The 13,678-nt window shown below is 34.7% G+C and overlaps 1 protein-coding gene across 1 annotated transcript in view; it reads right to left on the bottom strand.

Annotated features, from left to right (window-relative positions):
- Positions 1-13,678, bottom strand: part of MDGA2 (MAM domain containing glycosylphosphatidylinositol anchor 2) — an 826,450-nt gene that overhangs the window by 108,992 nt on the left and 703,780 nt on the right. Inside the window, exon 9 of the mRNA XM_087824881.1 lies at positions 4,131-4,400. Within this exon, the coding sequence (XP_087681007.1) occupies positions 4,131-4,400 (270 nt within the window). The remainder of the gene's footprint in view (positions 1-4,130; positions 4,401-13,678) is intronic.

Below are 13,678 nucleotides of genomic sequence, written 5' to 3'. Positions count from 1 at the left end.
ACTCAGAGATCCAAAAAGATAAAAAAAAACAATTAAAAAACAGGAGGACAGTCTAAGGGAGCTGGGACAACATGAAATGTAACAATATTTGCATTATAAGAGTGCCAGAAGAGGTCGAAAATAAGCAAGGGCTAGAGAACCTGCTTGAACAAATAATGGCAGAAAACTTCCTTAACCTGGTGAAGGGAAAAGTCACACAAGTTCACAAGGCACAGAGAGTCCTAAGCAAGAAGAACCCAAAGAGGCCCACGCCCAGACACATCATAATTAAAATGCCAAAAATTCAAGAGAAAGAGAGAATCTTAAAGGCAGCAAGAGAAAAACAATCTATCTACAAAGCAGCTCCCATAAGGTTGTCAGCTGACTTCTCATCAGAAACTATACAGGCCAGAAGGGAATGGCATGAAGTATTCAAGGTAATGCAAAACAAGGATCTGAAACTCTATCCAGCAAGGCTACCATTTAAAATAAATAATGAAATAAAGATCTTTCCAGACACTAAAAAAGCTAAATGAATTTATTACCACTAAACCAGCACTGTAGGACATGTTAAAGAACTGCTGTAATTAGAAGTAGAGATAGAGCATTGCAAGAAATGTTAAAGGAACTGCTGTAATAATAAGAAGAAACAGAGAAACATTGGTGTAAAGAATTAAAATGTCAATAAACAAGGACCTATCAATAATAACCTTAGGACTTCAAGGGAGAGATGAACAGCAATACAGTCATTGTCATGGTCTTTAATCCCCCACTGACTTCACTTGATAGATCTTCCAGACAAAAAGTCAACACAGAAACAGTGACTAAATGGCACACTAGATCAGATGGATTTAATTGATATCAACAGAACATTTCACCCCAAAGCTGCAGAATATACATTCCTTTCAAGTGCACATGGGTCATGCTCAAAGATAGACCACATGTTAGAGCACAAAACGAGTCTCTACAACTTCAAGAAGACTGAAATTATGTCAGGCATCTCAGATCACAATGGCATGAACTTAGAAATCAACTACAGTAAAAGCCCTCAAAAACGTTCAAACACATGGAGGCTAAATAGTATGTTATTAAATAATGAATGGGTTACCAATAAGATCAAGAAAGAAATCAAAAACTTCCTGGAAATAAATGAAAATGAACATACAACAACCCCAAATCAATCGGACACGGCAGAAGTGGTACTAAGAGGGAAGTTCATAGTACTATAAACCTACCTTAAAAAGCAAGAAACATTTTTAGTAAATTATCTAGCCCTAGAGCTTAAAGAATTAGAAAGCTTCTTGTGAAGCCATCTGGACAGGGGTTTTTGTTTGCTGGAAGTTTTTTTTATTACTGCTTCCATTTTATCAATTGTTATTAGCCTATTCAGGTTTTCTGATTCTTCCTGATTCAGTTTCATATTATCTCACTCATATGTGGAATCTAATAAACAAAATAGTCTGAGGAACAAAATAGATCCAAAGACATAAGAGCATGGAAGATACTGATGAATCTTAGTGGGAAGGTGGGGGTGGGGGAGTGGGTGGGGAGAGATTAATCAGAGAATTTATATGCATGTATGCATAACCCATGGACACAGACAATAGTGTGGGGAAGACCTGGTGGGGGGGCGGATGTGGGATGGAGGGGATCAATGAGGTAAAAAAGGGGGTATCTGTAATACATTCAACAATAAAGATAAATTTAAAAAAAGAAATATGTGCATAAAACGATATGTATCTTTACACATTATATTCACACTCCTCTTTATAGCTTCAAAGGGTTTTGAATTGTAGGAAATCCGTTAGAATTACTTCTGATATGTTTTAGTAGAAGTTATGGTCTTTCAAAGCTTCTTCTAGTCTCTGTTTTTATGAAATCATTTAAAAATATATTTACATGGATTTTATTGTATTTGGATTTCAGTCTTTTCCCTTTCTGTTCTTCAAAACTATTTTAGATTGTATGTGATGATATTGAAACATTGAGGTTGACCTGAAGATTGTAAAGTAAAAACGTACACTGGAAACAAATTCATACATGGGGCTCTTTCCTCTCCCTCTGCAGGGCAACCCATAACAGATTTATTCTTTTCTGTAGCTATAGAAATCTACTTATTGCACCCCATGGATTTGAAATGGGAAAACGGAGCTAGTTTTTCTTCTGGTCTCAGCTTGTCTTCTAGTTCACAAAATAGGATTTGTATCACATAACAGAGAGCAAATGAATATCTTGCAGAGTCATCATAGTCTAAACTAGAATAAAATTAGAAAACAGAAAATTAGAATGTGTATGTGCCCCCAAAGGTTGAGAAAAGGGATATAGTTAATTTTATAGGGTAGCCTTGTTTGGTAGATTAAAGGAGGAAGGTGCTCCATTGGTATGAATATGTAAAAAAACAGTTGTTTTTGTGATTCTTATTGCTATGAGACAATTATATGTAAACATGGAATAGAATTACATCATGCCACTTAAATTACCCTATAGAGTAACAGACTACATTCTTTTTCTCTTTTAAACATTCCTAGGGATAAAAATTAGCAGTTAGATCACCACCTTAAGTAATATTGTCCTATGGACTTTAGGTTTTGTTTTAATAGTTCACTTTAAGAATCAAAGTTGAAAAACTTTAAATTCAACTGAATGTTAATAAAAAGAGTTGTGAAACCAAGTGCTAATAAGATTCAGCAGAAAGGACATCTTTAGTTAATCAATTATATTTTATCTACCTAATTCCATTTCAGGAAGCAAACATGTCTCAAAGTGATTAATATTTAGAGATTTCTTTTGTAAGTTCTTATTAATAAGAATTTATATTATCAATGAAGTTTTAATGAAGTCTGAAAATTTTTAATCATAACTTTTACAATTGCTTTTTAGATTATATACAATGTCTGGTTTCTTCTTTCACTAGCACAGACACTCCAACTATTATAAATAAATTTAACTAGAACAAAATAATAATAAAAAAGAGTATATTCTTTTTGTGTATGCCTCAACCCTACCTGAAAAATAACACAAATTTTCCCTGGCTGGGTGACTCAGTTGGTTGGGGCATTGTCCAGTACACCAAAAAAAGGTTGTGTGTTCTACTCCAGTGAGAGCACATACCTAGGTGGCAGGTTCCATCCCCAGTTGGGGTGAGTTCAGGAGGCAACCAATCAATGTCACTTTCTTACAGCGATGTTTCTTTGTTCTCTCTTTCCCTTCTTCTCTCTTTAAAATTCATAATAAACATATCCTCGGGTGAGAATTAAAAACACTGACAAACAGCCCTAGCTGTTTTGGCTCAGTGGTTAGAGTGTCGGCTGGCAGACTGAAGGGTCCTGGGTTCCATTCCCGTCAAGGGCACATACCCCAGTTTCAGGCTCAATCCCTGGTCTCGGTCGGGGCAAGTGCGGGAAGCAACCAATCGATGTCTCTCTCTCACATCGATGTTTCTCTCTCTCTGTCTCCCTTCCATTCTCTCTCAAAGCAATGGAAAAAAATATCCTCAAGTGAGGATTAAAAAAGCTAACAAACAAAAAACACTCAAATTTATTTTAGTATATAGATTATAAAAATAAATTAAATAAGTACCTGAGATTTAACACAGATTTACTATTTCTTTAAATACATTAAAAGATAATAACATAAAATATTGATACTTCTCTCTAATTCATTATACATGATACAACTTTACTGCTCTTCTTTTGAATATTTATAAATTTACAGTGAGCTCAGGACAAAACAGAGATTCAGCACACATTAAGAGGTAATAAAGAATTGAGAAAAAAATTGAAAAGAAAGCACACTTTCTGCTATGAAGAAATCAAGCAGGTGTTGGTCCCCAAGGGATTTTAGACTTGCAGAATAACGTATATATTCATTAACATCTGCAATTTGATCTACACAAAGTTAGTTAATTAACCTCCTCACAAACTACTTGAATTCACATAAACTTCTAATTTTATAAATACATAAACTACCTTAACTACTAAAATAGACTTGCCTTCAAAATAAATAATAGACTTCTAACTTGAACAGTCGAGCTGCTCATAGTATGCTCCATAAATTTGCAAAATGCTTTCATTCTCATACTGGTTTAATCCTAAGGCCCCTTGATCTCAAATATATACATATACACCTAAGCAAAATATTTGGAATATTACCTGTAACAAGAAAGCTGCATCTCCCGGCTCCAGCTTCATTGATGATGCTGCAGTTATAAACCCCATAGTTTTCATTGGAAAGACTCTTCACTGGGTACTCTGTGTACTCTTGAGAGTCAAACTGACCCGTCCGTAGTAACTTGTTGCCCAAGCGCCACTCATAGGTCAGTACCCGTATGGGATAGGCTCTCAGAACCCGGCAGCTCATAGTGACACTTCGTTCTTGTCCTTGTCGGATTTCCAAAAATGCTGGTTCCACAGCAGGAGGATCTGTGGCAAAGAGATGTTAAAATGGGTAAAATATGTAGGTTGCAATAAGCCAATGGCTATTCTTTTCGTGAGAAGCTATTTTAAAGAACACATTCAGCAACAGGGAAGGATATAAGAGGTGGGTGAAGCCATATCTAGGCCCAGGAGTTTCAGCTGGGGATGGGGACTGATTTACTGAGTGTGGGCACTGAAGGAGACTAGCTGCTTTAAAAAAAGCATTAGCAAGTGAAACTAAGAGTGTTTACTTTTCCTTTCTAGCTGCTTCCTAGAAAAGATTGTCACGACTGCGTTTGGTTTATACTGTCAGCAACCAAAGGATTTTCTTCTGCGTATGAAATGCAGTTTCCAAACTAGCAAGAAAACCTTGAAACAGATAAAAGACATTGGTGAATTCTAATTATTTCCATGCAAGGCTCAGTCCTCGGGATTTCAGTACCCATTATTTAATAAAATAGGTAACATAAGTATATAAGTTTATTTTCTAAACTACTTGGTTTGACTTATTTGACTGCCAGTCATAACAACATGAGTAAATCTTAAGCAAACTTGACTCATTGTACTACAAGTGGATGTGGTTTTCAACCCACTGCAATGGGCATGTTTATCTGGCTTAATTGTGATTTTTTTTTTCCATCTAATTAAAACTTGCTACACTTGGTACCTAATCTATTTGGTTTCTATAAGATTTCTAAAAGATGTTACATACTTTTCTCATTATTTAGAGTAGTCAAAATATAGTCCTTTTTTTAATGACTCCAAATGGTCATAATTAGTGACAATTATTTCCTGGGTGCTAAAAATGGGCTTTATTTAATCAAAGAGCGTATGTGACCACTCAGGTTTGCATTGCCCAACGCAGTCATATCCTTGATTAGATATTTATGGTAACCTCTTGAGCTGTGCAGTACAAACACTGTACAGCTCTACCTGGTATCCCTTCCATCAAGATGCTAAAAGGTTTTAGGACTACCGCACCAAATGTGCCGTCTGATATTCTTTTTGTGTTATTCCACATACTATTTTATACTATTGTTCTTTTCACTACCCATCTGTTAACTGTCACTTCTTGCTTCTTTCTTTCTTTCTTTTTTTTTTTTTTTTAAATATATCTTTATTGATTTGAGAGAGAGGAAAGGAGAGGGAGAGAGAGAGATAGAAACATCAATGATGAGAGAGTCATTGATCGGCTGCCTCCTGCACGCCCCTGACCAGGGATCGAGCCCGCAACCCGGGCATGTGTCCTGATTGGGAATCAAACCCCGATAGCCTGGATCCTAGGTCGATGCTCAAAGGCAGGGCCATGTCCGGTCGGGCTCTTCTTGCTTCTTTCAACAAATATCTTTAAAGCTATTCTTCTAATTCTAGTTTTATTCATGAATTTAATGTTTTCCTAATTTTTTAAAAAAATACTATTTTTTGTTTGTTTGTTTTAATTTCAGAGAGAGGAAGGGAGAGGGAGAGAGGAACATTGATGAGCTGCATCCTGCATGCCCCCTACTGAGATTCAAGCCCGAAAGGGCCCTGACCAGGAATCAGTGACATGGGATGACACCAAACTGAGCCACACAAGCCAAGCTTGAATTGAATGTTTTTAGTTCTTCTTACCTAACTGCTAAGAATTAAAAAAAAAAAAAAAAAAAAAGATTAGAAAAAAATCCTGTTTGCCTGTAAGTTTATGGTCTAATACAACAGGCAGACATACAGATAGCTAATTTACAAAACAAGTACAATAAACTATTCTAGGCTAAAAAGTAGAGAACAAACTTAGGAGGACTGACCTGGGGAGGCATCTCAAGGAAGGTGATACTTGAGCTGTATCTTCCGGACATAAAGAAAATTGATCAGGTCAGCAAGCAAGAGAAAACATTCCAGCAGGGGGATTACTACATGTAAGGGTAAAGAGGCTATAGAGAGGGGCAGTGTTCAGAGCAGTATAGATGAGTGAGCATAGCTAGAGCACAAGTGAAAGAGGGCTTTGGTGGAAATAAAGATGGAAGGGAAAGCAGGGACTTCTTGTAATTCTGTCTCCTTGATTTACATATATTGAGTCTATACTATTAGGTGCATATAAATTTAAAACTACTTTATGTTATTGAAAAGTTTAAGCTTCTATCATTATAAAATAATCTTTATTTCTATTAATTATTTTTATTTAAAACTTTATTTTGTCTCATAATAATATAGTAACCCTGGCATTCATTTAGTTATTGAATGTTATGACTTTTCGATCCTTTTATGCTTTCAGTATCCTTACATTGTACAAGCATCTCTTTTCAACAACATGTGGTTATATTCTTTTTTTTTTCTTTTCAAGAAAATCTGATGATCTTTTTATTTTACTCAGAACACTTAGCACCTTATTCATTTACACTTATAATTATGGGTATATTTGGGTACAAATGTGTAGTCTTATTTTGTACTTTCTATTTGTTTTAAGTTCATTTTTTCTTTGTCTTATTTTAGATTGATGGATTGTTTCTTTATTCCAGTCATTTCCTGCTACTAGTTGGGAATTTAACTACTGTTTCTATCATTTTATTGATTATTCAAAAACCCGCAACATGCATCTTAAGTTATTTAAAAATATCAATTAGTATCTCTACCATCCTCCTGGACAAAATAAGAATCTTAAAAGACTTTGCTTCTCTTATTCACATGCCAGCATTTGTTTTATGAAAAACTATTGGACATTATAAAGATTTCATACCTGCATCTTTGTTTAGAATTATTCAGATATATCCTAGTTTATTCACCCTTAATTCCTTCTTTCATTGTAAACCTTCCAATCTGTGATCACTTTCCTTGTGCCTAAAGTTCATCATTTAGAATTATCTTTACTGAACTTTCTAATGTGATGTTCTAAAAATATTTTTAATCTAATTCTTTTTTTTACATTATTATTGCCATATAGCTGACAGTTTTCTTTTTTTTCTTTTTAAAATTTGTCTTTATTGTTGAAAATATTACAGAGGTACTCCCTTTTTCCCCATTGACCCCTTCCATCCCGCACCCACTCCCTGCCCCAAGCCTTCACCACACTATTGTCTATGTCCATGGGCTACACTTATATGCATATAAATTCTTGGTAAACCTCATTCTTAAGGAATATTTTCCTTGTACATGGGATTATAAGTTAGCAGTATTTTCTTTCAGCACAACAGGAAATATCTTCAGATGACCATTATTGCTGTAGAGAAGCAAGCTCAAAGTCCCACACTTTAAAGTGCGTCTTTTTTCCACCAGCTACTTTTAAAATCTCTTTGTTTTTGATACCCTACAGCTTCAATATAATATTTTCAGGTATGGGGTTCTATTTTACTTATAGTTTGAGACTTTCTGGGCCTCTTACATCTGTTAATTTAAGTTTGGTGTCTTTCAGCTAAGTGATTTTTGAAAACTTTTAATCATCAGTCCTTCAGATAATACCTGTGTTCTTTTCTTTCTGTCCTCATTCGGGGATCCTTTCCATTCTACTTTCTCTGTCTCTTAACCTCACTTCCAATTTTTCCATTTCTTGTTTTTTCTGTATTGCATTATAAATAACTTTTTCTGAGCTAATTCAGTTCATTAATAATTTCTTCAGCTCTTCTTAATAGGCTAAACTCATTCATTGTGCTCTTAATTATGATAATGTAGTTTTCATTTCTAAATGTTTTGTGTGGCTCTTTTGTATACCTATTATACCACTTTATTTTATACTTTCTTATTACCTGCAAATGTAGTAGGGCTTGTCCTTTATTTCTTTATGCAAAGTATTTTTATACAGTCTGGTATTCCCAATTATGTTTTTAAAAAATATATCTTTATTGTTGAAAGTATGACAGATATCCTCTTTTTTCCCCCCATAGACTCCTTCTTCCCCACTCCCACCCCCTCTCCAGGTCTTCACAGCACTATTGTGGGTGTCCATGGGTTATGCATATATGCATATAAATTCTTTGGTTAATCTCTTCCCACCACCCCCCTTCCCTCTGAGCATTGTCAGCTGTTGCATGCTTCCATGTCTCTGGATCTATTTTTTTTTTTCCAGTTTATTTTGTTCATTAGATTCCACATGTAAGCGAGATCATGTGATATTTGTTTTTTTTCTGGCTTATTTTGCTTAGCATCGGTGTTTTTCTCTCAGGGTACCTTGTTACTCTATATTCTTTGTTAATTTTAATTCTATGATACTTCTTGCTGTTTAAAAATATTTATGGGACTACTTTGATGCCTAAGATGATGGTTTCTAGAAAGATTTGTGTCCACAAGCAACAATAGACATCAATATCTAGGATTTCATTAATTTAAGTTCACGGCTTAAGGTTTATTTTACTCATTTAGGTAACATGAATTTGAGTTTAAAAATCCACATAAAAATCCAACTTGTGATTATATCTTTAAATATGACTTCCCACATCACCCTTACACTGCTCATTTCAAAGGCAAGTTTCTTTGCATTCATTTAGAAGTAGCAGTGTGTAGACTAGGTTTACTTTGGCTTTAATCTTACCCTGTGGATATAGTCCTTTGAGCTCCAACTTCTTGGGGAAAGGGTTCAGGGTTCTGCAACCCTTGCCCAAAGATGTCCTCAAAACTGAAGCTCAAATTTGCCTATATCAGCAAATGCCCTGGGGGCAAAAGTAGACTTAAGCTACTTCCCTTGCATTTGGCACTGTATTTTTATTTTTAATTTTTTAAATATATCTTCATTGATTTCAGAGAGAGGAAAGGAAAAGGAGAGAGAGCGATAGAAACATCAATGATGAGAGAGTAATTGATAGGCCACCTCTTGCATGCCCCCGACTGGAGATCGAGCCCACAACCTGGGCATGTGCCCTGGGCCTGGAATCGAACCCCGATCGCCTGGATCCTAGGTCTATGGTCAACCGCTGAGCCATGCCTGGCCAGGTGGCATGGTATTTTTAAAATAAACACTTTAATGTTTTAAATAATATTTTAAGACTATTTACCAGCAATTTCATTACTTTGTATTGGAAGGGTTTTACAGAACATACTTTCTATTATATGCCGAGAATTACATGTCTCTGTTAGCCAAGAGGAAATATAGATCTAAACTTTCAAATGGGGGGCGAACTGCAGGCTATGGTTCTTTTGAGATAGTTCAGAGTAAGTATTAACAAAGACAAATAAAATGGTAAATTTTACTTTACTCTTGAATATAATGACTTATAGGGTTAGAGGAAAATTGAGGCTCTTAGAGGAGAATATACATACATTAGCAGAAAGATATGTGATTGACAAAAATTAAAAGAGTTGCATGCTTCAAAGAACACAAAATAATCAAATGTGCCAATAGTTAACAAGACACAAGACTGAAAATATCTATTGTTTCTTACATCTTTAATGCCATTAATGATTATAGTGAAAGTATTTTCTGCAGAGTGTATATAATCTGGGTTACAGGTTTTGGCAGGTGAAGAGATGGTTAAAGAGTAGAGATCAAGAATGACAATTATTTGTTCAATAATATTGTTTATGATTAGAAAATATAGTTATTTCTACTGATTCTAATTTCAAAATATATTAGTTTATACAATTCTCTCAATCTGTACTACCACCATTACCTCTCATATGAACTGCTACAAAGGTCCTGTGATAGCCTCCTAACATGTCAATCAATGTGCTTCCTCTTTTGGGCCTTCTCCCGTCCTTCTGAGATTAGCAAAATGTCCTTTTATAAGAGAAATCAGCTCTTGGTAGTCTCATGATTAGAACACTTTATTGACTCACTCCTGCTTTTTAAACAGGTCTACATGGTTAAGCAAGTTCCAGCGGTGGTCAAATTCTCAATCATTCTCATCTCAATTGTGTTTCAGAAACATAGCTTTTCTTCCTGTTCCTGCACAACAAGCCATGTCTGGACTCTGGCCCTTTGACTTTGTTTTTCCTCCTAAGACATTCTTTCCTTTGTTCTTTCCATTGCTGTCTGTCATTTTTAAACCTTACCTCTTTAGAAAGCCAGCCTTTGACTACCAGTTAGTAAGGTATCTCTCCTACTGTTAATTGTTAGTAATCATTACATTTACTTCTTGCATAACATCACCATTTGTTCATATCTTGTTTATGTAAGCTCCATTATAAAGGGACTTAAAACCCCCCAGTCATTGCTTCATCCTCACTATCCATCAAGTACCTAGCATTACAGTTACTGGCAAATCATTACTGATTGAATAATGAATGAATAAATGAATGATGTAAAAGAGTAAAGATATCCACAATGTTTTCAATATTCCTCCCATCAAGACCTGGATTCTACATATACTCTGTTACATCTAGAGGGGCTCATGATTACTTTGAGCAGTACAATATTGTAGAAATAATGCACCACCAACTTCTGGGCACAGGCCAAAGGAAACTAGGAATTTCATCCCCATCTCTTGAAATACATGTAATAAGTCCAACTACCCTTCTAGAGAAACCATGTGAAGAGGCCCTGAGGTTATATAGAGAAGAAAAGAAGAGTTAAGCCCACCCTTCCAGCTATCTCCATCAAGGCTCCAGGCACATGAAGCCAACTTTGACTTTTCAGGCCAGACCAGCCAGACCCAAAATAATACCAAGTGATCCAGATAATACTATAACCTATGCAAAGCAGAAGAATAGCCTGCATAAGCTCTGCTCAAATTCTTGACTCACTAGAAATAAGATAATCAGATATAATAAAATGTAATTCATTTTCATTTCTAGGTATTGGAATAGTGTGTTACACAACGACAAATAACTGACAGAGATGATTTTTAGCCTTAAAAATTCAGCAGTTTGACATTATAAGTGGAGACAGTTGATTGAGACAAAAGCATAAGGGGACAGGACAATTGAAGGGATACAGTTTAGATGACAGAGCATGGGATACAAGCTGGTTTTTGAAGGAAATAAATTCAAAAGAAAACTAATGGAGAAAGTCAATGAGCTGAACTGCTAGAACAACAAGTACTAGTAATGGGTTGAATTGAAAAACAAGTACACTGAGAACAATGAAGTCAGGAAACCAGAACGTTCATATTAAAAGGTAGGATTTTATTGGAATTGAATATATCACAGGTAGAGAACTTTGCAGTAATTACAAGATCAGACAAAATGCCATTGGAATAAAATGATGAAGGAGAATGGAGATTAATGATACTAGAGTCAAGTGCAACAAAATTAAGTGAATGCACATTTACTCTCAAGTTGTATTTGTACTTGTCTAATAAAACAAAGTGTTAGCAACTGCTTATCTTTCTTCTTATGACTTCTTTTTAAATGGCAAAGGTTATAAATGCAATTAATTGTACGTAACAGGAAAATCTCTTGAAATACATACTTTTTCTATGAATGATTTTCTGTGAGAATTCTTTGAATGTATCTGACCTATTAGATTATTTTAAATAATGAATTTGTTATACTCTCACTCTATATGTATATGTCATTCATCCAAACCTAGAAGACTCAGACCACTTAATTATTAATGGGCTATAAAGACATCTGCATCTGCTAGTGTTGAGTTAAAACTATTCAAACAGCGTGTTTTCATTAAGTTCAACAAAGTGTAAGTTAGAAATCATCCCCCAATGAAGGAAATTATTATTGCTATTTAAAAGACTACCATTATTTTCAGATGAAATGATTTTGTACATACAAAACCCTAAAGACTTCACCAAAAAAAGACTAGATTTAATAAATGAATTTGGCAAAGTAGCAGGATACAAAATTAATACCAAAAATTGATGATATTTTTATACACCAATGATGGTCTCAGAAAAAGAAAAAAAAAAAATCCCATTTACCATTGCAACAAAAATAATAAGACACCTAGAGATAAACTTAACCAGAGGTAAAAGTCCTGTACTTGGGAAACTATAGGACATTGAAAAAACAAATAGAGGAAGATACAAACAAGTAGAAGAATATACTGTGTTTATTGACTGGAAGAATTAACATCATTAAAATGTCCATACTACACAAAGCAATCTATAGGTTCAACACAATTCTTATTAAAATATCATAGGCATATTTTGCAGATATAGAACAAATATTCCAAAAATTTATATGGAACCAAAAAAGACCCAGAATAGCTGCAGCAATCCTGAGAAAGAAGAGCAAAGTTGGAGAGATCACAATACCAGATATCAAACTACACTACAAGGCCATTGTAATCAAAACAGCCCGGTACTGGCACAAGAACAGAAATATAGATCAATGGAACAGAATAGAGACCCCAGACATTGACCTACACCATTATACTCAATTAAAAAATGCTGTGGTACATATATACAATGGAATACTATACAGCTGTGAAAAAGAAGGATATCTTACTGTTTGGGACAACCTGGATGGACCTGGAAATTATTATGCTAAGCGAAATAAGCCAGTCAGAGAAAGACAATAATCATATGATCTTACTTATATGTGGAACTTAATGAACAAAATAAACTGATGAACAAAATAGGTCCAGAGACATGGAATCATGGAACAAACTGACAGATCTCAGAGGGAAGGGGGAGAGGATGTGGGAAGAGATTAACCAAAGAATTTATGACATAAACAATAATGCAGTGAAGGCCTGGGGTGGGGTTGGAGTCAGGTTGAGGGGGGAAGGGGGAAAATCTGGGACATCTGTAATATTCTCAACAAGAAAAAAAAGACTATCCATACTACTTGGATTTCAGGGTAGTTCCTTAACCTCAAAAAAGCTAGAGAATGTGAAACTGCACACTCATTATAATCCAATCAAGTTTGCTGTGGATTCATTCCTTGGACTACACATTGAGAAGGATAAACCTTTGTGATTAGGATTAAATGTTGTAGGGTGAAGGCTCTATATGATAAAAGCTTCTGGAGTCAAAAAAAGATAGTTATATTGAGTTTTCCATAGAGTAAGATTTACTCATTATGCTTTATTATGATATATAATTTTAAGAAACTGAAATAAATAAAAATGTGAGAAAAAGTCCACTTAGATGTGAAATGTTTAAAAGTTGGATTGCTTAGGAGAAATAAATAGGTGCCTGTGTATGTTTCATTCAATTAACAAAATGATTTTAAAAATATACTATTATGTTATACAGAATTACATTAAAAATTTCTGGTTCAAAAGATTGTCAAGCTATCTTCCTACATATATATTGAGGGATGATGGTGATAAAAATAGTTATATCTTTATATTGATTAGTTACTAAGTGCTAAATATTATGTTGAGATATTCAGTTTATTTTTTATCATAGTAACTCTTTTTATAGAAGAAGACTCTGAGGTAGAGCAAAGTTAAGCAGTCAGCCAGCTAACACACAGCACAA

The sequence above is a fragment of the Miniopterus natalensis genome, chromosome 1 (assembly GCF_054644295.1).
Source record: "Miniopterus natalensis isolate mMinNat1 chromosome 1, mMinNat1.hap1, whole genome shotgun sequence".
Classification (NCBI taxonomy): Eukaryota; Metazoa; Chordata; class Mammalia; order Chiroptera; family Miniopteridae; genus Miniopterus; species Miniopterus natalensis.
This window is presented reverse-complemented; position numbering and strand designations above follow the sequence as displayed.